We start from the raw sequence: 26,236 nt of genomic DNA, 5'->3' as shown, positions 1-26,236 counted from the left end.
TTTTATATTTATTTTGCAATCATGCTTCATTCATTAGTTTATCACATGGTGTTTGTCAGAGAAAAATGCTCCAATTATCCAGTTGCTCCGAGCATTCTGCTGACATGCTTGACTCACAGCGGAGTCTTTTCTCTGAGGCTGCTGAGCTGAGACACAGGACGCCAGGAGCTCCTTCTTACATGTAAGTATATTATGGTTTAAAGTAGATAAATTTGCCTTAAAATGTATTCCTAGTTTATGTTAATGATCTGAAGATTCGTTGTCACTTTCCTCCACTTTTCTCTGCTAATTTTTAAACTCAGAAAGCAAAGCGTGGTCATTGTCAGGCTACTGAATCAGCTCCTTTATCTGTTAATTTGTTGATCCTAAAACAAGTTAATTAAGCCACTGTGCTGCTAAAACTTGTCCGAGGCACTTTGAGGTCATTAGTACGTCTTACACAGAGTATTTCTGTCTTTACAGCATCAGAGCAGACCTGCTCTTGTGGATTATGTTCTAGCGCTCCTCTGTGTCACATCAGGACATGGTGATCTCAATCTGCCAGGCTGTGGTCACTTACGTGCCCCTGCTGTGGTTTGTAAGAGTGGCTGATGGGATGCCTGACCCCGCTCAGAGGGACCTGCTGATGCGTCAGGAGGCGTCCAGGCAGACGGGAGGCCGGGTGACCCTGTCGGCGGCCGAGCAGAAGCTGGACGTTTACCTCCATCGATTAAAGGAGAAAGAGATGTCTGCTGAACAGTTCCCCCCGGCTATACACTTCTTCAAAGCAAAGCCTCTCATACAGAAGAGTCCCATCTTCAAACTGCTGCAGAAGATGCCTAAAGGTGATGTCATAAGGGTGGATGAAGAAGGCCTACCACACACAGGCCTCCTTAATATAATAGCTGAACAGTATACTGAGGCTAGAATTTCATTAAAATACATAAATGGTAAAATTAAACTTTTTTCATCTCAGGCTTTATTTTATAATTTCCTGTAATATTCTGTATTCATTTACATGCTTATATGTTGCGGCAGGAAGCTCTGGAGTCAGTTTCTCTTCATCCCCAGCATGAACTTAATGTTTTTGAAATAACATGAGCACCTGAGAGTTCTGCAAAATGTCACGTAAATGCAAAATGATATGAAGACATCAAATGACCACATATAGACACAACAGCTACAAAGAGACTCAAAACTACAAAGTTGCATGTCTACACAGCCAAAACGTGACTATACAGAGATACAAAACATATTTAAAGTTACACAGAACAACTACAGGTTACACAAAAGAACTAAAATGACTACGAAAAAGTCAGAAATAACTAAAAAGCCACATAAGACAGCTACAAAACTACAAATGTACAAAGTTAACAGACACGTGGCTATAACAAGACACAAAGTAACTTAAGAAACAAACAAAAAACTTCAAAGCAACACAAGACAGCCGCAAAACTACAAATACACAACTTCAAATGACTGAATCAAAAGGACTGAAAAGAAGAAACTACAGAGACAATAAAATAACTACAAAACGACACAAGACAGCTACAATGCTACAAATGCACAATAATAAAAGATTCACAGCAACAAGTGACACAAAACGACTTCAAAGAAACAAAAAAAAACAACAGAGCTACAATGCTCCAAATACACAATTACAAAAATGCATGACTACCATGAGACACGAAATAACTATAAAGCTACACAAGACAGGTACAAAGCTACAAATGGCTACAAAAGATGGATGACTACTAAGAGACATAAAATAACTAACTACAAAGAGAAAAGGCTTAACTACAAAGAGACACAAAATAACTACAGAGAATAAAAACAAATACAAAGAGAAAAAATAGATAAAAACAAGACTCAAAATGAATACAAAGAGACAAAATAACTATAGAGAGAAAAGGCATGCCTACAAAGAGAAACAAAACAACTACAAACACATACAAAATAATTACAAAGGGAAATAACTACACAACACAAGATGCATGACTACAATGAGACACAAAATAGCTACAATGCTACACAAGACACGTACAAAGCTACAAATACGCAGTGGCTACAAAAGATGGATGACTTCTAAGAGACAAACTGACTGCAAAGACAAACAAAAGAACTACAAAAACACACAAAATAACAACAAAGAGAAAATACATTACTAAAAAGAGACGCAAAATGGCTGCAAAGGTATACAAAACAATTCTAAGGAGGCAAAACATAACAGAGACATGAAAAAAAAAATCCAACAGACAAAGAATGACTTCAAAGAGACAAAAAAGCCTACAGAAACAAAATAACTGCAAAGCTACAAATTCACAATGACCGCAAAAAGACACAAAATAACTACAAAGACACAAAAAATGCAAGATGCAAAACAGGTCGGAGGGGTAGGGGACCCTGTTGTCACATAATCTATCCATGGTTACAGCACCCTGTTGTAACTTAGGTTTATGTGACTGTCTAAGCTCAGCACATCGGTCTGAGTTTATACCATACTGTTTTGGTGACAGGTGCAGCGCTGCACATCCACACCTCGTCTCTGGTCAGTGTTGACTGGCTGGTGAAAAACGTCACCTACAGGCCTCACTGCTACATCTGCTTCACCTGGGACAACTCGGTCCGCTTCTTGTTCTCCAACCGCCAGCCCTTCCCTCGGTGGGACTGCTTCTACTGGCAGCTGCTGGAGACCCTGAGAGCCAGAGTGGGAGACCCCACAGGCTTTGATAACAGGTTCAGTAAGACATCACCGTTCCTTACATGTTACCTGTGGGGTGCCGTTTGTAAAGTGGCTCATGCTGAAAATAACATCAACATTTTGCCACGTGTAGCTTCAAACAATGTTTAAAAAAGTGTTGTGAATTTTTTAGCATCACCTTTTACCACATTTACAGCAATATTTGTTAACTTAGAAATATATTAAATAGTTAAATCTAAATATTAAATGTGGCACCTAAATATTAAATCTAGATCTAAATCTAAATCTAAATGTTAAATCTAAATCTAAATCTAAATCTAAATATTAAATCTAAATCTAAATGTTAAATCTAAATGTTAAATGTTAAATCTAAATGTTCTGGGTGAAACTAAATATTTAGCTAATATGCAAATTCACACTGCCGGTCACTGGAAGTACCAAGTGTTTATAGACTTTACCAACATCAGATTAGTCTAAACGGTGATATAGTGACGTGAAAAATGTGAGATATTCATTTATATATGTAGCTAAACTCTGCTGGTTTTCTATTTGTAAACAACAAGGCGATTCCCTCCGAAGGGACACTAACAACTCAAAGTACACGTCAAATAAAATTTCTCCAAACATGTTTTTTGTTATTTTAGGTAGTTATTATCACGCTAATGTATGTTCAGGTGTTCATTCCCCCGATAAGTTGGTTTTAATTCGTTATTTGATTCTATAAACACAGTCTGACCATCTCGAGCTTTTATTTTGGTACTTCCGGTGATCGGCAGTGTGAATTTGCATATTAGCTAAATATTTGGTTTCACCCAGAACATTTAGATTTAACCTTTAGATTTAGATTTAGCATTTAGATTTAACATTTAGATTTAGATTTAGATTTAGCATTTAGATTTAACATTTAGATTTAGATTTAATATTTAGATTTAACATTTAACATTTAGGTGCCACATTTAATATTTAGATTTAACTATTTAATATATTTCTAAGTTAACAAATATTGCTGTAAATGTGGTAAAAGGTGACGTTAAAAAATTCACAACACTTTTTTAAACATTGTTTGAAGCTAAATGTGGCAAAATGTTGATGTTATTTTCAGTGTGAGCCACTTTACAAACGGCACCCCATAGTTACCAGTCAAGATATAACAAGCTGAGCTGATGAGTGTTTGTTTTGGGATGTTTTCAGTTTAATGCAGCACCTCACACTTTTCACTGAGGATCCAGATGGCAAGTACCCGAGCCAGGAGGTTGTGTGGGAGAAGTTTGAGAAAGCCTTCATTGCAGCTGCTGGGCTTATCACCCATGCACCTGTACTGAGAGACTACCTCTACAGGGGCCTAGAGGAGCTTCTCAATGACAACATCATGTACCTGGAACTGAGGAGCGGCCTCTCGAGGGTTTGTCTTCGCTTGTTCGCACCCGATCCACAGCTCCAGCCTCTGTCGAGGAGCCACTATGGTTGATCTGACACCTCTGCATTTCATTCATGTGTTTCAGACATATGAGCTCGATGGAACCATTCATGATAAGGTCTGGGCTCTGAAAACCTTTCAAGAAGTGACAAAGAAATTTGTAGCAGACCATCCGGACTTTCTTGGGGCTCGTATCATCATTTCTGCGCACAGGTACTGATGTTCAAAGAATCTCTAACTTGAACTCACAATTACTCATTACCTGCTCTATTGAAGAGACAAAATTTGCATAGCTGCTGTGGCAAAAGATGTACTCAGACAAGTCTTGTGTCATCATGAGTGTTATCGTTTCTGCTTTCTCCAGAGCTCTGAGTGTGTCCGAGATCAAATCAGCTGTAAAAGAGGCCATTCAGCTGCAGAAGGACTTCCCAGACGTTGTTGCAGGATTCGACATGGTAGGAAGTGATTTGTCTTGTTTAATCTCTTATTTGACTAAAACAACAAGCTTGTGTTAAGAGGAAATCATATCATATGTTTGTTGTGATAGTTTGATTTGCTGCTCCCTGAGCTAACATTGTGTACTGCAGGTTGGCAGGGAGGACGATGGGAGGACTCTTTGGTACTTCAGTGAGGCACTGTCTCTGCCAGCTGATCTGGGTGTCACGCTGCCGTACTTCTTTCACGCAGGGGAAACAGGTGGGTGGACCCAAAGCACAAAATACATAATTTATAACAAAACAGTTTTACAAATCTTTTTAAATGTATTTCGACTCCACTGTGTATGTTTGCTTGTAGATGATGAAGGCACAGACGTAGATCAAAATATTCTTGACGCCCTTCTGTTCAACACATCACGCATCGGGCACGGCTTTGCTTTGGCTCACCATCCACTCGCTAAAGAGCTTTCTAGAAAAAGAAACGTAGCTGTGGAGCTGTGCCCCGTCTCAAACCAGGTAGGACAACCTACTGTCACTAGAACAATAAAAAAAGAACATTGCAAAATCCAAACATCCACCTCTGAGTTCTGTGACTGTTCACTGTCATCACATCAAGTCTGCGAGGAGTTATGGATCTAAGACCTACAGTATTTCCATGGAAACTCTGACCTTGTAACTTATTTTAAGGTATTTTTTGGAGAAGTTTTTAATGGTAATGATATTGACATTGATATTGAGTCTGCTGCTTCACGTAGAAGCTACAGTCAGAATGAGCGGTGAAGCTGAACCCTCACCTGAGGATCTTTACACATAAAATGGAGAAGAAAACTAACCTTTGGTCGTCTAGCTTTGCAGAATATAAACAAACCAAACATTTTTAGCCGTTGCAAATTCTGTCTATTGTATTTGATCGGATTAAACGGTAGCTTAGGTGTTTTTCAACCTGGACTCCATACCATATTGTTTTTTGTTTGTTTTTGTGCCTAAGTGACTAATGGGTAAACAACAGTTTTTAAAACTGGTCCAGTGTTGAGTGCGACGAGGGCTGCAATGTCACCACTCAGAGCACTTGTGCATCAGCCTGGTAAGACCATCCTGATGACGTGAGCTCAACATTCTGTTCTGTTTTGCTCTCTGTATCACTCTGGACTCGGTGCCACGCCAAACGCTTTGAATGTGTGGGAGTACTCGCCTTGACAGACAAACTCCTTCAGCCAGTCAGCATAACGAAACACCGGGAAACATCTTCTTCATCACCATTGGAGCCAGATGATAAATCAGGCTTTTGCCAAATCTAGTCGGAAGAACAGAAGAAACTCTGCGAGTTCATTCTCTTGTTTTCGTTTAATTGTTGTTATTGACTTTATTTCTGCAATAAATTCACATATTGCTGTGTTTAAACTACTGATGTTACAGTTAGCACTTGTTGCTTCGGGAGACGCCACCACTGTCCTGCCACCTGTGGCCTGCATTTCACATCATCAGCTACAGAGCAGGTCCTGATTGGCTGCTTACATTGTCAACTATGGTGGCAATCCCTGATTGGTCCCGATTGGATTTTAATTTCTGTATATGAGGAGGCAGAGGGGCAGCACAGAGTCCACACTGAAATCATCGGGATGGTCTAACCAGGCTACTTGTACATTGTCAATTAACATCCACTAAAAGTGTTAGTTTCTGCCACTGACTGGCTCAGAATATTATTCTAAGTGTCTGACAACATTATGGAAAGGATTCATACAGACGTCGACCTTTATGTTAAAGAGTGAGATCTTTTTTGTGCAACTAGAAAAAGCCCGAAATTGCCATCACAAAACCTACCAGACTCTATTTAAATAAACAGTAGAGCTGATCAGATCAGATTGATGGATGAGAGGAGCGGCTGCTGCAGAGGAAGAGTGAATGCAAACTTGTGATTAAGTCTGGACATGTGGATTCATTCTGTGCCTGTCTTCACATATAAAGTACCTCAGTGTGTTTGACCTCTGACCTCCAGGTGCTGAAGCTGGTGTCAGACCTTCGGAACCACCCTGCAGCTGTGCTGATGTCCGAGGGCCACCCGATGGTGATCAGCTCCGATGACCCGTCTCTGTTCGGCACCACGGGCCTCTCCTACGACTTCTATCAAGCCTTTGTTGGCATCGGAGGGTTAAAAGCAAACCTGGGCACTCTGAAAGAGCTGGCTCTGAACTCCATCAGGTGAGAGTCTGCTGATTTGATCTCTGTCATGCCTTTCTTCCAAATTACTTAACTTCTCAGGAAGCCACAGGTTTTAAGATTATAATCTGTATTTTTTTTCTTACTGTCAACAAATCCCATGAAACAATGAATGTATCCTACTTATAAGTCGTGTGTATATCCAGAGCCTAATATATTGATCACACAGAGCTCCACTCTTGTCCAAAAACTATTTAAAAATACATCACTGAGCCACACTGTTAAGGGTTCCCACAGTGGTGGAAAACCTGGAAAAGTCCTGGAATTTCACAATCACATTTTCCAAGCCTGGAAAAGTCATAAAATTGGTCAAATAATTTAAAGTTTTGGAAAAGTCACATAATTTTGTTGTGTCTAATAAGATTGTTACACTAATCTTTCGTGGATAACCTCCCATGTAATGTAACATAACAGCAAATAAATTCTCTGTAGCCACCAACTTAACGTAGCTCTAATATGTGTTGATGTGTGACAACGTTTTGTTGACCATCATGCACATTACATCATTTCCTCCCTGGGTTCGTCTCTCCCTTCTTGTATGCCAGCTAGCTGGAATTGTGTTTGAACAGAGTTTGATTCTGATATGTCTGAAAAATGTTGGGCAAGTGGGGTAAGAAAAAATAATTATGATGAGCCCATGAGAAGTCAGTAGAAGTTTGGAAATATTGTCCATGAAAATGTGTGAGTGACATGTTGCTTCATCATGATGAGCATGGGCACTGTAGGTTATTTTATCCCACAGTCACTGTCCCGGTGCTGTAAATTCCCCAAAACCCCAAACCAACTGTATATTAATCCACAGCTTTAGTTCTTTATTTGTACATATGATAAAAGAAAAAATCATTAACATAAGAAAATGTATAGATGGGATGAAAAAATCACTGAGGGCTTGTAAAAGTACCCCAACAAACACCAGACATTGAAATTAAACAATGAAATTAAACACAGCTGTATATACTTATCAACAGACAAATATTTTTAAATATACAGTACAGGCCAAAAGTTTGGACACACCTTCTCATTCAATGTGTTTTCTTTATTTTCATGACTATTTACATTGTAGATTCTCACTGAAGGCATCAAAACTATGAATGAACACATGTGGAGTTATGTACTTAACAAAAAAAGGTGAAATAACTGAAAACATGTTTTATATTCTAGTTTCTTCAAAATAGCCACCCTTTGCTCTGATTACTGCTTTGCACACTCTTGGCATTCTCTCCATGAGCTTCAAGAGGTAGTCACCTGAAATGGTTTCCACTTCACAGGTGTGCCTTATCAGGGTTAATTAGTGGAATTTCTTGCTTTATCAATGGGGTTGGGACCATCAGTTGTGTTGTGCAGAAGTCAATAATACACAGCCGACAGCCCTATTGGACAACTGTTAAAATTCATATTATGGCAAGAACCAATCAGCTAACTAAAGAAAAACGAGTGGCCATCATTACTTTAAGAAATGAAGGTCAGTCAGTCCGGAAAATTGCAAAAACTTTAAATGTGTCCCCAAGTGGAGTCGCAAAAACCATCAAGCGCTACAACCAAACTGGCACACATGAGGACCGATCCAGGAAAGGAAGACCAAGAGTCACCTCTGCTTCTGAGGATAAGTTCATCCGAGTCACCAGCCTCAGAAATGGCAAGTTAACAGCAGCTCAGATCAGAGACCAGATGAATGCCACACAGAATTCTAGCAGCAGACCCATCTCTAGAACAACTGTTAAGAGGAGACTGCGCCAATCAGGCCTTCATGGTCAAATAGCTGCTAGGAAACCACTGCTAAGGAGAGGCAACAAGCAGAAGAGATTTGTTTGGGCCAAGAAACACAAGGAATGGACATTAGACCAGTGGAAATCTGTGCTTTGGTCTGATGAGTCCAAATTTGAGATCTTTGGTTCCAACTGCCATGTCTTTGTGAGATGCAGAAAAGGTGAACGGATGGATTCCACATGCCTGGTTCCCACTGTGAAGCATGGAGGAGGAGGTGTGATGGTGTGGGGGTGTTTTGCTGGTGACACTGTTGGGGATTTATTCAAAATTGAAGGCACACTGAACCAGCATGGCTACCACAGCATCCTGCAGCGACATGCCATCCCATCCGGTTGGCGTTTAGTTGGACGATCATTTATTTTTCAACAGGACAATGACCCCAAACACACCTCCAGGCTGTGTAAGGGCTATTTGACCAAGGAGAGTGATGGAGTGCTGCAGCAGATGACCTGGCCTCCACAGTCACCGGACCTGAACCCAATCGAGATGGTTTGGGGTGAGCTGGACCGCAGAGTGAAGGCAAAGGGGCCAACAAGTGCTAAACACCTCTGGGAACTCCTTCAAGACTGTTGGAAAACCATTTCAGGTGACTACCTCTTGAAGCTCATGGAGAGAATGCCAAGAGTGTGCAAAGCAGTAATCAGAGCAAAGGGTGGCTATTTTGAAGAAACTAGAATATAAAACATGTTTTCAGTTATTTCACCTTTTTTTGTTAAGTACATAACTCCACATGTGTTCATTCATAGTTTTGATGCCTTCAGTGAGAATCTACAATGTAAATAGTCATGAAAATAAAGAAAACGCATTGAATGAGAAGGTGTGTCCAAACTTTTGGCCTGTACTGTATAAAAATAAAAAAAGAGAAGGCAAAAGAGTACAATACTAAAGACAAAAACACCAAGGAAGAAAAAAAGAAATACAATACAATTTGATATCCTTACAGGAAATACCACACATAAAAACCCCCAAAATGAAATAAATAAAAACAAGAATTACAACAGTACCATATCCCGTTGTTTCATAAAACTGGACCTCTGTACCTAATTGAAAACTGGCCAAAGTTACATCTGTAGAACTGACTGTACGGAAGATCAACATCTAAATCTTCTTCTGTTTGAATGACATTTGCTAAAAACTGCAGTGCCCTGGTACTTTAGGAAATAATTTTGCACCTCTTTAAAATTGACGTGTTTTATTTAGCCGAGTAGGATGTCCGCGAGGGCCGACTCCACATTCTCGAGTTACAAAATACTAGTCCATACCCATTGGTAGCTTTGTCACCTTCTACCATGCCAATCCTCAATGCCTATGTGCAGTTTCACATAGATTGACCACGTCAGTGAGTAGAAAAACGTGGGACAGACAGAATGACTGACTGACAGAATGACACACTGACAGTTTCCATGATTATGTACAGCATACCATACCATGACTTAGTCATACCAAACATTAGAAGAAAAAAAAAAAACATTGGTCCACAGGGGGAGCCACGGCGATCGGTCGCATTTTAGCCATTTTTAAGCATTTTTCTGTTGTTATAGCGCCACCCAGTTGCCAATTAGTGTTAAATTTCTCCAGTCACCTTGAGGCGTCCTGTTCTACATATCTACCACGTTTAGTAAAAATCGATATGGCGGTTAGGCCTAGATACGAAATTAGCTCTGTAGCGCCCCCATTTTGTTTGATGGGGTCAATAATGGAGAGGTCCCCTCAGATTATGTGTGGTCATATGTCTACAAAGTTGCGTGGTGATGGGTGAAACCCTTGAGATGTTATACACCTTTATGTGATGAGCCACGCCCTCCGCAATATTCATTGCCTTATAGAAGCTCAGTTTTAGTAAGTTTTCCAACTTTTGCCAAGAGGGAACTTTAGATATTGGTCCCTAGATTATGTTCACCGAGTTTCATGCAGATCGGTCAAACTTCCTAGGAAGAGATCGATTTGAAGTGTTTTTCAAAAAATTCAAAATGGCAGAAAATCTATATAAGCCGAAGTTATGGGTTCTTGAGGCAAATTTCTTTCTCATGAGGAGAGGCATCTCTGCAAAGTTTCATGTCTCTACGACATACGGGGCATGAGATATGCCCATTCAAAGGTTGCAATTTCAGTCGGTTGCTATAGCGCCCCCCTTTGGCCAATTGATGTAATATTGCTTCATTAGCATCCTCCCATGACCCTCTACCACTGTGCCAAATTTCACATGGATTGACCAAGTCAGTGAGGAGACAAACGTGGAACAGACACACAGACACAGACAGACAGAGTTTTCGTCATTATATAGTAAGATAATCTCGTTCCACACTCCAGTCCAGTGGGCGGCGTATGCACAGCTAGCTGGTTTGCCAAGACGAAGAAAACAAAATGAATGCTTATTTTGAAGAGAAGTTGCGCTAGGAGATCTGCCATCACCTACATTTATATAGTTTGTCTTTAAAAGAATACAAAGGCAATCAAATGACGTTGAAAACAACAAACACAGGAGCTCGTCTTGCTGTCTTGGGCTTGCTATTTTCTTTCCTAACGCACATGCTGCTTCTTCTTTTCTAATTTTTAAGGCGGTTGGTAAACAACATTATGGCACATTACCATTACCAACTGGATTGGACTATGGATCAGGAAATGTGCATGTGTGGAATTCCAGACCAATGTGGCCTCTCAATTGTAGTATGATGGAACAGTGTGTGCGTCTTTGCTGCCAAAACAAGTCTGCAGCAGTTCACAGACGTTCAGTGAGGAAAATGTGTCCGAGCCTTAACATTTCTTTTGTTTTGGTCTTTTGTGGGATTTGTTGATGATAACAAAAATCTAAAATATCACTGGACTTACCCTTTAAAGGTAAACTATGCAGGAATTGTTGGTAACGGTGTGTAAAGGATATCGCCAGCAAAAGTGAAAGCCAACCCCAGATTCACCCTACTGCTATATTAGCGTTTTTTCTGCACTGTGTCCACAAGGGCAGAGTCTCTGCAGATAAATACACCACCACACGCTTCTAGTGGGTCAAGTGATGATTCTAAGAGCTTTGTATGAGTTATTGTTTTGAAGGAAAATCCTACATAGTGTACCTTTAATTTCACCGCAGTATAAAAACAGATACCTGAAACTTGCAAGACACTGAAACACAAACCTGGTGCAGAGCTGTGTCTCAGCTGAAATCTTCTCCTGGTAGTATCTCAGTGACATCTGGGGTTTTCGGATCTTCCTTCTGCGGCACATTTCATCAAATTTACAACATGCGAGCTGTAATTCGAAACATTGGATAATTTCTTCTCGACTTATTTTTAAAACGTCTTTATTTTAACACAATGAAGCCCTGTTAGACTCTCAAATCTCTGCAAAATGCAACAATCAGTTGTGACATGTGTGAAAGCAGTGCACTCAAAATGCTTTCATGAAACTGGTCCCTGAACAGTGACATCCAAAATCTAATTAACTTTACACAATGTCCATATTTGATAACAGAATGTCTAGATTAGAGCTGAAAACTTGGATATTTTTAGCCAGCAGCCTTTCCTATAATATCATTTCACAGTTAAATGAATTCCTTCTCATGAACAGTTTCTTCTGCCTGCAGGTACAGCTCCCTGCCAGCTCATCTGAAGGACACGTGTCAGGTCATGTGGCAGAACAAATGGGACGACTTCATTTTAAATCATTCATCACAACTGAACCACAACAGATCCTGTTTGACTTGAATGTTATAAAAGCGCTTAACTAAAGCAAACATTTACTAGCCTTTATTTAAACAGTTCAACTTAAATGCAGCTACTGTATCATTATTGATATTGTATTCAAAGCTGTCCACAACCAATCTGTTGTCGTCATTAAAAGGATTTTCATACAGAAAAACTGCACTAGTAAATGTTCATGAGGACATTTTCTATTCAAAACCAACCTAAAAAAATCATTACTCAAGTGTAGTTCATATTGTGTCACACAAGTAAATCATCAAGTAAAATTTGTCAAAACAATAAGAGGCAAAAACAGTAGTTAAATAAAAAATGTTTACAACTTTGCTTGTGCACAGTCCGACTCTTGTGGATCCAAGTCATCTGGTGCAAAATGTAAACTCCAGAGACACACAGTTGTTCCAGATCTTTCTCCAAGGTGCAGTTTTTGTGCAACAATGGCTCATTAATCATGTTGCCTTCTGGGACCTGCCCACCAATCTGTTAGTGGTCTTTGATGAGATGTTGTATCTTCCAGCGCTGACCACTACACTGCCCAACAACCAGTTTGTAATAGCTGTCTTCACCCTGCGCAATTTCCAAGCACCTCTTTGTTTCTCTGTTCTGGATTGGTCCGTCCTGGAAAGAAAACACAACACACACAATGAGACACATTTCTTTTCCTCCAAACAGATCAGATTTATATTTCAGAAGTGTAATATGTACCTGTTTAAAATCCCACAGCATGTGGAACTTCTTCTGCTGGGCCGCTTTGCACTCGTACAGTCCAGGGTAGATAGTGCCGGAATCCACCAGGCAGCGGTTGCTGTTGTACTTGTGAGATTTGATTCCGCCGATGTAGAGTTGTCCGTCAGTGCGATAAAAACAGTGCTACACACAGAAGAACAATAAGTATGCACAAACAAATTAACAGTCAGTGTGCATGCAGTGAATCCATGAAATAGGGCAATAATAATCTAAAGAAACAATTGTTCGACTGAAATTCTACCTACTCTTTAACCAGTCGATTGATTGATGGAGGAAAAAAAAAACATTATTATCATTATTTCTAGATGAACTAAATCAGCCACAGTGCACTGAGCGCACTCTGCCTGGTAGCGCTGTTTTCCACCATAGCATTTTTTTTCCTGTCACAGGGCTTGACATTTACACTTGTCCAGGGCAATTAAACTTCAGGCAAGTGGAATGCCTCAAGCAAAAAATAAGTTTGTCACGCACAACATAACTTTCCTAACGTTAAATATCTCTGTAATGCTGCATGTGAGAGAGAGAGAGACTTGCTATTATCAGCCCAGAAGCTAATGTTAGCTACCCTGCTGCTCCAACAAGGGCTCCGCTGTGATCATATCCCTTTCAGAAGCTTTCTAATCCAGCCTTGAACTGCGGTGTCTGTATGGAGACTTAGTAAAATAAATCCATAGTGATAAATCTGACATTGAATGTCTTCTGTGATTATTTATCCGTTTCCCGATTAAAAATAAGAGTCAAAAAATGTTAAAATTGCTGAACTTGTCACTGTCACCAGCCATCTAATTACAGTGGAAAAGGGTTGGGACAAATACCACAAAGACCAGCCATCATAGAGGACATCTACAAGTGCTGAACAACTGCTGTTTTCAGATAGGATAAGAAACGCCTTGGTGGACACACAGCCTCATTAAAGTAACACCAACAAATGTCTGACTAGTGAGAATTTGGTCAGACGGAGTGCAGAGATCAACCAAACAACCAACAGACCAGAAGGTGACAGCCCGACCCTGAACATACCTGAGGTGAGAAGGTGTGACATCCATATATAATGGGTGTGTTTCCAGGCTGTGGGCCTTGGTCAATGCAGAGGTCTGGCTTCAGATCATTAATCAGCTGTTAAGAGAAGCAGAAATAGAAAGTAACCAATGAAAGCATCAATTAGAAATAGTAGCACAGCATAAATAACATAAACATCTAGTGATATATCTAATGAGGTTTTAGCCCAGAATCCACTTCCCTTTTCTGTGTCAACAAATCCTGTAATCCTCAGACAGGTATAAATAATTCATTAGGCAGGGACAATGCTTCAAATATGGACGTTGCTGCTTATTTTAAAATGCCTCACACAAATCTTCAACCTGGCACCTCAGAACATCTGTACAATCAGCAGCTGTACCCAAGATTACTGTCACCAACTCAATAACTGACCAAATGTCTCCCCTTCTGTTCCAGAGTTAAGCTTTTGAATAATGGCCAGAAAAGGATTTTTGCAGAACATCACTATGTCAGAGTGAAGCTGACCTTTGACCTTTTGTATGTAAAAGTTTATCACTTCATCATTTTATCCTATTAGGCATTTGTGTGAAATGTTGCCATAATCAGCGTATGAATTCTTGAGTTATGGCCAAAAGCATGCAAACATGCTTTCTTTTTTAGGCTACAGTGACCTTGACATTTGACCACCAAATTCTAATCAGTTCATTGTTGAGTCCAAGTGGACGTTTGTGCCAAATCTGAGGAAATCTCCTCAGGGCAATCTTGAAATATTGTGTTCAAGAGAATGAGATGAAGGCAAGGTCATAGTGACATTTGACCGCCAAATTCTAATCGGTTCATTGTTGAGTCCAAGTCGACGTTTGTGCCAAATTTGAGGAAATTTAGGCGTCCTTATTGTGTTCATAAGAATGGGATAGACAACCCAAAAAACACAACGCCCCTGGCCACAGCAATGTCAGCGCAAAGGCATAAAACTTTATTTTTCAGATTTTCTTGTATCTTTCTTTTCTTTTCTTTTCTGTTTGTGAATTCTTGGATATTTTTTTAGGTCTTTAAAATCTATTCAAAATCAAACAACAACAAAAATAACAATCAAAAATAATCTTGATCATAGCCAACAGACGTGTGCGACTGCTGACGATGGGTGATGAGTAGTGATGGTGTGATGAAGCCCCGTGAATGTGTTGAATCTTTCAGGCCGATTGCGTTGCCAAAAGGCTGATCACATGAAGCCCCGTTTAACAGCTCATTTAGGAGTACTCAGAACACTTGCTGTATTTCCCGACTCGAATCACACAACGAGGCAGTCACGTAATTCCAGATAAACGGGACCTTGTTTGTCTTTGGTCACGTGATATATTGAAAAACGATATGGGCTTCGACAAGGGCTTCATTTGGACAAGCCCCCTTTGCACACGACACAGGCCTCAGGACTGCAGTATCAGACGTAACATCACTAGTGATAATTAGACATTGTTTGGTTCAGGAAGCCAAAAGGTCAGGAACCATCAGTTTACATGACAATCTTGCCAAATTCAACTGACTTACTGCTATTAGATAACCTTTGACTTGGGTGATTCAAAGAGAATCAATATGATAATTAAAAAATATTGAATTAAACCTCAATAAAGAATGACTGTGACACTTGCTAATTAAGACTTAAAATGTGGTCATATCTGATCCATATCTACTCACCGCTCCATAACCTTGCAGGTCTTGCAGAGGGTCCAGCATGGGGTAAACATTATCCAGATACCACTTAAAGGGTTTACAGTTCAGCCTCTCTCTCAGCTTCTTCCTCTCTGACACATCCCCAATGTCTATCCCATGATTCTGTGGGAGAAAAAAACAGGATACAAAGGCCACAAAATTAAATTTAGATTGCACTATTCATTTTATTCTTCAGAACACTATTTTATGAACCCTTATCTTTTTAGATAAAACAAGTTGTAATGTATCTGATTGATCAGGTGTCATCATGCCTTACCTCTATGGGAACGTTCCAAGCAATGTTGACATTGTATTTATATTCATCCAGCCACACCTCCGCCACCCTCAGTGCATTACGCTTCACCATTTCACTCAAATCTGGGAGGTAAGGCTTTCTGGCCCGTTCAATGTGCGCAATTTTCGAGCAAGGTATAACTTCTATGCTTCCTCCACACAGCCACACCTGCCAAAACACAAAGGTCGGATATTTAAAAAGATAGATTTTTCAGGGATTCAGCACACTATATGATTAAAGCGTATTTACTGTTAGCTTATTTCTCACAGATACCAACCTAAAAAGGAAACATACTGTACAGAGAACAACCTTTTGAGACAGGGAGTTCAAAACAACATGCACACTGCACACTACAGCCAAACAAACCCATATTGTGTCTTATGCCTGCAGGGATAGGATAAGGATAAAGGGCAGGTAAACATCCTGGACAAAATCACCAGCAACAGTTCACAGACAGTAACACTGTGTCATCATAGATCCTCTGACGACCATGTATGACAGATTGTTCGAAGAAATCCATGCAAACACCAAGAGGACAAAGAGCTACACAAAAAAGATCAGGACCTAAAAAGCGTTTACAGTCCTGCTAGCATCTCTTTGTAAGGGGTCTTCTTTGAGCTAAATGCTAATCTCAGGGTGCTAACATGCAACCAATGGCAAAGCTAACATGAGAAGCAGGTTTTGCTCACCATCTTATTTTAGCCTGCTAGCATGCTAACATTCACTAATGAGCACAATCCACAAAGTAGGAAAGAACAGGGTTGGTCATCACACGTTTTACTTTCATTTGAATCCCTCAAAAACTGTATCCTAAATAGATTCTCTTTCAACATATAACTGAAGCTTAAAATGTCATTAAGGAATGGAGTGACCTTATTCTCCTTCAGCTTATTCTGTTTATAAGATACAGACTGTCAAATAGCCTATATATGTGCACTTGTGACAACCACCCCCATCACGGGGTTGGTTGTCTCTATTTTTTAATGGGGGAAAATGTTTTAAAAATGGAACAATCCTAAAAATAAATTTAAAAGTTTCATTTCATTAAAAATTTTTCATTGAAGGCAGCAACCTAACCAACTAACTTATCGAGAGAACATAAGGAAAAATCAGTCCCACATGTGTGTTTTTCATACTTATGTAACAATGCATATGACAAGCGTCCTGAAAATCTCACCCGGATGCCGAGCTCCACATTTTCACCACCGTAAATTTTCATTCCGCCATCAAGGCTTCCAATTTCTCCAAAGAACTTGCGATCAGCAACAAGAATCCCCATGATGGAGGGGCTCCTGAGGACAGAATATGTCACGTTAATAAATTTGATATGTAAACACCAACCACACTTCATACATTACATTGTGTTACTTCCTTAAAGTCAGAAAAATATATGAATAATGTATATATATTTTCCTACATATAAATAGTTTTGTTTTCATTTGCTGAGATTTTTGAGATATCCAGTAGAGTTTAGAAATACTGAGGTCATGAGTCAAAGCCAGAGTTTTGACAACAGTGGGTCAATGTGTACAGTGTCATCAGATACAGATAAAGTTAATTATTTGTCTAGACAAAAAGGAAGGAGGTCAGGTCCTTCTGAAGCAGTGCTGTTTAACAATGTTCTTGATAGCACTGGATTGTGCAACGCACTGTGTCATATAATCAGACTGAGAGAGAGAGGAGTGGAAACTATCACCATGATGAACAGCATACAGTATCTGTCTGTAGGTTTTCTTGTAGATGAAGGCTTTATGTCCTTTACGCACATCATACTGTTATGTACGTCCATTCAGATGTTCTCCTACATGGAAAAACAAACTGCCGTGCAGCTACAATATTTACCAGCGTGTATGGGACTTCATGGCAAAGAGCCTATCAATCTGTTCACACTGTACACATTGCCCCAACGTTATAAAAACATATATCAGGTACTTTGTCTGCACTTCTACATTATGCAAATCATATGTCAACAATACAGTCGGGTTATTATTATCCAGGCTTTCACTTCCTATTAGAAGCAGATGAATTTATACAGGGTCACTGTTGGTCTAATAGTCAGGTGGGGTCCCCATGCCCAAGATTATTCTGTGTAAACATTTCTGGAAGAAGTGTTGCTGATGATCTTTTTCAAATGTCGGTAGATAGATAGATAGATGGGTAGGTAGATGGGTAGATAGATGGGTAGGTAGGTAGGTAGGTAGGTAGATGGGTGGGTAGATGGGTAGGTAGGTAGGTAGGTAGGTAGGTAGGTAGGTAGATGGGTGGGTAGATGGGTAGGTAGATGGTAGGTATTAGGTAGATGGGTAGGTAGGTAGGTAGGTAGATGGGTAGGTATTAGGTAGGTAGGTAGGTAGATGGGTGGGTAGATGGGTAGGTAGATGGTAGGTATTAGGTAGATGGGTAGGTAGGTAGGTAGGTAGATGGGTAGGTATTAGGTAGGTAGGTAGGTAGGTAGGTAGGTAGGTAGATGGGTAGGTAGGTAGGTAGGTAGATAGGTAGATGGGTAGATGGGTAGGTAGGTTGTAGGTAGGTAGGTAGATGGGTGGGTAGATAGATAGGTAGACAGATAGGTAGACAGGTAGATAGGTAGACAGATAAGTAGGTAGATGGTAGATAGATAGGAAGGCAGGTGGGTAGGTAGGGAGGTAGTAAAAGGGAGGTAGGTAGGTAGATGGGTAGGTACTAGGTAGATGGGTAGATAGGTAGGTAGGTAGATGGGTAGATGGATAGGTAGGTAGATGGGTAGGTAGGTAGGTAGATGGGTAGACAGATATGTAGGTGGATAGATAGGTAGGTAGATAGGTAGACAGATAGGTAGGTAGGTAGATAGGTAGGTAGGTAGATGGGTAGATAGATAGGTAGGTAGATGAGTAGATGGATAGGTAGGTAGATGGGTAGGTAGGTAGGTAGATGGGTAGACAGATAGGTAGGTAGATGAGTAGTTAGATGGGTAGATAGATATGTAGGTGGATAGATAGGTAGGTAGATAGGTAGACAGATAGGTAGGTAGGTAGATAGGTAGGTAGGTAGATGGGTAGATAGATAGGTAGGTAGATAGGTAGGTAGGTAGATGGGTAGATAGATAGGTAGATGGGTAGGTAGATGGGTAGGTAGCTGGGTAGATAGATAGGTAGATGGGTAGACAGATAGGTAGGTAGATGGGTAGTTATATAGGTAGGTAGATGGGTAGACAGGTAGGTAGGTAGATGGTAGATAGATATAGTTTGTTTAAAGTTTAAATCGCCTGGTCCGTTTGTTTTAGAGAGGAAGAGACCTCTGTGGATAATTTAGCTAACTGTAAAACCTGGACGTCCTGAAGTTATCAGAGAATAAAGGTGTGTACAGATTAACAGACAGGTTAGCGGTCTGTTTCTGACATGCCAAACAGCATAGAAAAACACTGATTTTTAACATGAAACTGCTTTATTAAGTGTATTTACTGGTGTAAATTATCTGGTCCATTTATTTTGGAGAGGAAGAGACCTCTGTGGATAATTCGGCTCACAGTAAAAACCTCCTGAACAATGAAGGAATTTTAAGCAAGTTTCAGCTGGTTGCAATCTGTGGTCCTCATCGCTATATGCTAATAAATCCCTCTAAATCTTACACACTGTTTCTCTAAGTGTGAAAGTAAAAGTGTTGTTGTGTGATTTGGGTGAACTGACTCTTAATACTTACTTTCCAGGTTTGGAGTCGTCCTTTAACGCGTACCACTCAGGTCTGAAGGACTCGTACATGCACCACAGAGCCCAGTCGAAGGCATCTGCAGCAGGTATGTAGGGTGTCAATGTCAAGTCATCAAAACCAACTTTGTCAAATACTGGTGTCAATATCACGGTGCGATCCTCCTTAATCCGAGCTAACAGCGGCTCTGCCCTGGACAGACAATGACAGTTTAACTTAAGCTGCATTAGACAAGGCAGAAACAAAAGGTGATGACAGGTTTACTTTCCAGACTATTTGTGAATTGTGGTGTTAAAAATGTCATACAATACAATACAATATCATACAACATCGACTGGTGAAAGCAGCAACAATCAGTGTCTCCTCCACACGCACTTCTTTGCTATTGAATGAGGCTGCAACTTTGTCAGTCAAAGTTCACCAAAGTTGAACTCCACACAATGCTTGGCCACCTGAAGCAATGTTTTATTCGCCCCTCTGTTCACACTGGATGGAACTGAATGAGAGGCAAATATTTGCCAGTGTTATTTTGGCTTGTGTGTGACCGTACCCTGATGCTGCTGTCTTTTTCGGTGACAATTAACCGTTCATCTTCCCAGGCCAGGCAACGCCTAAACTAACATAGTTCTCATGTCAAAACACTGCAACACATAAATTTTGGCAGTGTGAAAGCCTGTCATACGCCAGAAACATTAGGGTTGGTGACCCTGACCATCATGTGAATGGAAGCTTTCAGTGAGAATGATTTTGTGGCATGATCTTGTCACGCAAACTGTCAACTCTGTCAGATACACCACACTTGACTTTTCCACAAAAAGGATCAAATGGCAGGTATCGTTTGACTGGAGAAGTTTCATTAGGCTACTACTTGGTACTGGGTGATTTGGTCTATACCAAAAGCTATCCAGTAGTGATACTCAGTCGTAACTGTAGCACAGCAAGGAAATAAGGTGACAACTCAGATTATTTTAACCAACCATTGTACGTGGACTTCTATGTGAGCGTCCAAGATGGCCACCACGTCCCCCACAGCAGCCCTCCATCCCGACAGTCTGGCCTGGGTGAGGCCGAGTCGCTCAGAGTGCCTGACTTTCTTCACCAGGCCTGAACGCTCCTCATGGATGGAGTTGATGTATTCATCCAGTTTGTCCATTAAATCCTCTGCAGAAAGTAAAAATAATAAGACCTCTTTTCAAGATACAGTCACACATTGACTTTAACTGACGTCTGAACAATAAACAAATTCATACATACAACTACGAGAGTAAATATCTGGTGTAATGTGACTGAACTGACCCTTTATAATTTTGAGTAATCTCATAAATAACAGTATTTTGTCATAGCAGGTGGACCTACCATTACTGCTGTGGTCATCCACCAGTATGATTTCTTTCAGTAGCCGAGCTGGTGTCTTGTCTATGATGCTGCGGATGGCCCTCTTGATCACAGACAGAGCTTCATCCAGGTAGATTAAGATGACGCTGATGGAGGGCAGATCCTCAGGGTACTTTTTCTCAGCACACCTGTGAGGGGAAGAGAAAAAGTGGTAGATTTTTTTTTCCAAGACATATTTTTATTGATATTTTTGTAAAGCAGGGAAGACAAAAAGGCAAAATAAAAAGTGATAATACTAACAGTGTACAAATTACTGACATCTAAACCCGGCAAGACAAGACAAAAACAAACCTACAAAACAAGACAGACAAATAAAATAATGTGAATTAACCAATCAAATTTCAAAAGGAAACTTAGATGTCATTTCCTCTGAACTTTTTTGAAGCCTTCTCAAATGCTGATTTGGATTTTGTGAATGAGGCATATCTTAGTTAGAGCTCCAACTATTAATCTTACTATATAATGACGAAAACTCTGTCTGTGGGTGTGTCTGTTCCACGTTTGTCTCCTCACTGACTTGGTCAATCCATGTGAAATTTGGCACAGTGGTAGAGGGTCATGGGAGGATGCGAATGAAGCAATATTACATCAGTTGGCCAAAGGGGGGCGCTATAGCAACCGATTGGAATTGCAATCTTTGAATGGGCATATCTCATGCCCCGTATGTCGTAGAGACATGAAACTTTGCACAGAGATGCCTCTCCTCATGAGGAAGAAATTTGCCTCAAGAACCCATAACTTCAGCTTATATAGATTTTCTGCCATTTTGAATTTTCTGAAAAACACTTCAAATCGATCTCTTCCTAGGAAGTTTGACCGATCTGCATGAAACTCGGTGAACATAATCTAGGGACCAATATCTAAAGTTCCCTCTTGGCAAAAGTTGGCAAAACTTGGAAATTGCAGATTTAATAGTCAACTGAACCCATTTAAGAAGAGCAATGTATTCAGACAGAGTTTTTGTGAATTTGATAGTATGATTGCTTTATTGAAAGTGCAGTAGTACCATTGAAAATAATGGGATAGTTAGTGGGCTAAAACTGCACATTAGTATTTGAGATAGCACGTTGAAAGGCAGATAGTTAAAGCGTTTATATGTTGTATTGACTTAAAAGTGTGGGCGCACTGGTAGTTCACATGGGAAAGGTGCAGCTAGCCCTTGTTGCAGCAGCATACCATACCATGACTTAGCCATACCAAAAATTAGAAAAAAAACCCAACACTGGTCCACAGGGGGAGCCACAGCGATCAGTCGCATTTTAGCCATTTTTAAGCATTTTTCTGTTGTTATAGCGCCACCCAGTTGCCAATTAGTGTTAAATTTCCTCCAGTCACCTTGAGGCATCCTGTTCTACATATCTACCACGTTTAGTAAAAATCGATATGGGGTTAGGCCTAGATAAGAAATTAGCTCTGTAGCGCCCCCATTTTGTTTGATGGGGTCAATAATGGAGGGGTCCCCTCAGATTATGTGTGCTCATATGCCTACAAAGTTGCGTGGTGATGGGTGAAACCCTTGAGATGTTATACACCTTTATGTGATGAGCCACGCCCTCCGCAATATTCATTGCCTTATAGAAGCTCAGTTTTAGTAAGTTTTCCAACTTTTGCCAAGAGGGAACTTTAGATATTGGTCCCTAGATTATGTTCACCGAGTTTCATGCAGATCGGTCAAACTTCCTAGGAAGAGATCAATTTTAAGTGTTTTTCAAAAAAATTCAAAATGGTGGAAAATCTATATAAGCTGAAGTTATGGGTTCTTGGGGTAAATTTCTTCCTCATGAGGAGAGGCATCTCTGTGCAAAGTTTCATGTCTCTATGACATACGGGACATGAGATATGTCCATTCAAAGTTTGCAATTTCAGTCGGTTGCTATAGCGCCCCCCTTTGGCCAATCGATGTAATATTGCTTCATTAGCATCCTCCCATGACCCTCTACCACTGTGCCAAATTTCACATGGATTGACCAAGTCAGTGAGGAGAAAAACATGGAACAGACACACAGACAGACACACAGACAGAGTTTTCGTCATTATATAGGAAGATATTCCATTGCTGCAAATATATCCCCCTAAAGCCTACACACTGGATCTTTTAAAGGAAGTCTTAAAGAGTAATCAAATTTGTGTATGACCTGGGTCTCACGTATAGAGGCATCATTGTGGCTACACCTGTGTGTGAAGCAGGTGTGGTTTATCAGCAGTTTATTAGGTCCCCCAATGAATAGGAAGTGATAATCACCTGCGGGGCCTGGTGTCTGGAATCTCTCTGTTGAGGGGCAGCCTGTCACTGAGGAAGGCGTTGTAGCCGTATCTCTGGAACAATCTCTCAGCCTCCTTCTGCTCCTCCTCTGACAGCTCGTCACCCCACTTGGTGAACAGATACGAGTTGGGGAACAGCTTCCTCACCGCCTTCCTCTCCTTCTTCACCTCTGCGTTGTTCTCTTTCACCGCATCCTTCTTTTCAAGTTTACTCATCAGACTGACTGTTGACAGAAGAGAGTACCTGAGTATTTGCTTCACAGTTCTTATTAGTGGATGACAGATGGCTGATCACACATGTGTCCCTCCCTAAAACATAAATATGGCATGATCCTTATTTCATCAACAAATATTAATTAGTGGTTGTCAATGCAAACAGGTGTAGTTTAATACATGTAGCCCAATTACCCGTTTAAACAACCCAAAGTCACTAATATTAATCTAAGTATTTTAATGTTTGTTATTATGTGTACAGCTGTGTGTACTGCCAGGCTGAAATTGACCCGAGTTGCTGTGAGACTTGATTATGTAATTTGCAGGTCAGTCTTTGGGTGGGTCCAGGTCCAGTGTGTAGGATTTAAGGGGATATATTGGCAGAAATGGAATACACTATAAAAAGTATGTTTTTGTGTCAGCCACCGTAGTTAGCAGCCCCTCCATGATGAGCAGCATCAGAAAAACTGTTTTTTAAAAATGTGAAACTGCTTTATTTTTTGGTTTGTACTGGTTTAAATCACCTGGTACAAGGCGGTGTTTGCTCTGCACCATTTCATTTCATGTGCATGACGTGGAAGTTTTCCCGGATGTTACTTTTAAAACGTTTGGTTTATAGGCAACTTTTGTCCCTGCTTAAGTTATTTAAAAATATATTTTTCGGTGCTTTTTGCCTTTATTTGACAGGACAGCTATAACATGAAAGAGGGAGACAGAGAGGGGGGATGACATGCAGCGAAGGGCCATGGGTTGGAATCGAGCCTGTGACAGCTGCGGCAAGGACAGAGCCTTTGTATACCAGGTGAGCAAGTGGGTGCCCTGAAACTTCCTAGACTTCTCAATCTTAAGTTATCAGAGAACAAAGGTGAGCACACATTAGCAGGTGCTGGGCTCATGGCTTGTCTCTGACATGCCAAACAACTAGGAGAAACATTGATTTGTGATGTGAAACTGCTTTATTCAGTGTTTTTTACTAATTTAAATCATTGGATTTATTTGTTTTAGAGAGGAAGAGACCTCTGCGGATAATTCAGCTACCTGTAAAAACCTCCTGAACGTCTAAATCTCAGGTTATCAGAGAAAATAGGTGAGCACATATTAAGTTATCAGAGAAAATAAGTGAGCAAACATTAGCAGCTCTCTGGGACATGCCTAACAGGGTAAAAAACCACTGATTTGTAAAGTAAAACTGCTTTTTTTTCAGTGTTTTTACCAGTTTTAACCACCTGGTCTGTTTGTTTTGAGAGGAAGAGACCTCTGTGGATAATTCAGCTCCCTGTAAAAACCTCCTGAACAATTAACACTGAAGGAATCCGAGCCAGGAGAAGCTTGAACTGGTTTCGATCTTTAACCCTCACCGCTCGATGCCACTAAATCCCTCTAAATCTAAATCTAAAAAAAATCTTTGGTTTCAAATGTAAGGATTTGTTGCACTGTGTTTGGCATTGTTTGTTGTATAAAATAAGACATGTGAAGATGTCATTTTGGGCTCTGGGAAATTATAATGGACATTTTTTTTACATTTTGTTGAAAAAAAAAAAAAACATTAATCGAAACCACAGATTGATAATAAAGATAATTTTTAGTTGCAGCCCTACCCATTGTTGTAACAGCATTTTAAGAATGAAGGATTTTGATTGGACTCACGTAGTCTGCCGATGTCTGCTTCCATCTTGTTCATCCTCTTGATCATTCCCTGACCCCTGATGGAGTCGTTGTGATGGGCCCTCTGGAGTCTCTCCGAATGGATATGAACCTCCTTCTTAATGGAGCCGAGGTATAACAGCGCCAAGGCCACGGCAAAAGCCAGAAATGATCCTTTCATCCAGCCAGATCTCATCCTGGTGCTTCTGTGCATGTCACGCGTTTTGTTTTGCCTTTCATTGAAAGAAACAGGAGAAGTATGTTTCCCTGCCTTTAACTTCAGGTGCTCTCTCTTTCTTCCCACCCCCTCCACGCACACAAACATACACACACTTACACAAACACAGTCATGCACAGTGACTCATAGCTGTGTTATCTGATATCCTGAGGTTCACACCGGATTTGCTTGACGTGTGGATTTCAGTAGATTTCACTCTGCTGCCTCTTGGTTGTATTACCAGGTGTGTATCATCAGCTGTAGTTAACTGAGAAGACAGAAAACCAGCAGCACTCTGCAGGTGGCAGGAACAGGACTGACTGACAAATCAGCTACAGCACTACTGGTCTTATCGCAAGTGTTCAGCCTCTCTGCTAACAGCATGTCTGAGAGGTCTTTCTTGGGGAGGGGGGGCTGATTGTGCTGAGAACCAGATTTTGTCTGGTTCTAAAGAAAATCCCACTGGATCCATATAATCCATATCATATTCCCATTGTTTCCCAAGATTTCTCTGGCTCCCAGCAACAAAATGTCACATACAAACAAATTTAATAAAATATCTGGAAAGGGCTTTTCTCGCTCATCTTTTAGGCTTTAAGTAAAACTGGCTCGTTTAAAGGAACAGTGTGTCAGATTTAAGGGGATTTAGCAATGATGACTGCAGTTTGCACTCAGCTGAAACGTTTCCTGGTTAGAATTCCATCAGTGTTCAATGTTGAGGAGGTTTTAACCGGGAGCCGAATTATCCTCAGAGGTCGCTACCTCCCCAAAACAATCAGACCAGGTGATTTAAACCAGTTAAAACACTGAATAAAGTTGTTTCATGTTAAAAAAAATCAGTGTTTTTCCCATGCTGCTCC

At 40.4% G+C, this 26,236-nt stretch overlaps 2 protein-coding genes across 4 annotated transcripts; one reads left to right on the top strand and one right to left on the bottom strand.

Annotated features, from left to right (window-relative positions):
- The first annotated feature begins 35 nt into the window (after positions 1 to 35).
- On the top strand, positions 36 to 12,231 carry ada2b (adenosine deaminase 2b). 2 transcript variants are annotated; one of them, XM_033614712.2, is made up of 10 exons: positions 140 to 181; positions 463 to 824; positions 2,496 to 2,715; positions 3,872 to 4,082; positions 4,183 to 4,310; positions 4,462 to 4,552; positions 4,685 to 4,793; positions 4,893 to 5,050; positions 6,531 to 6,733; positions 12,096 to 12,231. In XM_033614712.2, exons 2-10 carry the CDS (start codon positions 524 to 526, stop codon positions 12,214 to 12,216), a joined length of 1,542 nt encoding a protein of 513 aa, XP_033470603.2. In that variant the 5' UTR covers positions 140 to 181; positions 463 to 523; the 3' UTR covers positions 12,217 to 12,231. The 2 variants fall into 2 exon arrangements, with proteins under 2 accessions (XP_033470604.2, XP_033470603.2); XM_033614713.2 differs by having other exon boundaries at positions 36 to 824.
- LOC117249223 (putative polypeptide N-acetylgalactosaminyltransferase 8) lies at positions 11,797 to 25,619 on the bottom strand. Of its 2 annotated transcripts, XM_033614711.1 has the most exons (12): positions 25,497 to 25,619; positions 25,163 to 25,392; positions 23,283 to 23,526; positions 21,002 to 21,168; positions 20,623 to 20,806; positions 19,640 to 19,837; positions 17,139 to 17,253; positions 15,944 to 16,129; positions 15,652 to 15,789; positions 13,978 to 14,073; positions 12,916 to 13,080; positions 11,797 to 12,828 (listed from the first exon to the last, which is right to left on the bottom strand). In XM_033614711.1, the coding sequence occupies exons 1-12, from the start codon at positions 25,508 to 25,510 to the stop codon at positions 12,694 to 12,696; spliced, it is 1,872 nt and encodes a 623-aa protein (XP_033470602.1). In that variant the 5' UTR covers positions 25,511 to 25,619; the 3' UTR covers positions 11,797 to 12,693. The 2 variants fall into 2 exon arrangements, with proteins under 2 accessions (XP_033470602.1, XP_033470601.1); XM_033614710.2 differs by having other exon boundaries at positions 25,163 to 25,593.
- Between the last annotated feature and the right edge of the window lie 617 nt (positions 25,620 to 26,236).

This window comes from Epinephelus lanceolatus, chromosome 23, assembly GCF_041903045.1.
Source record: "Epinephelus lanceolatus isolate andai-2023 chromosome 23, ASM4190304v1, whole genome shotgun sequence".
NCBI lineage: Eukaryota > Metazoa > Chordata > Actinopteri > Perciformes > Serranidae > Epinephelus > Epinephelus lanceolatus.
This window is presented reverse-complemented; position numbering and strand designations above follow the sequence as displayed.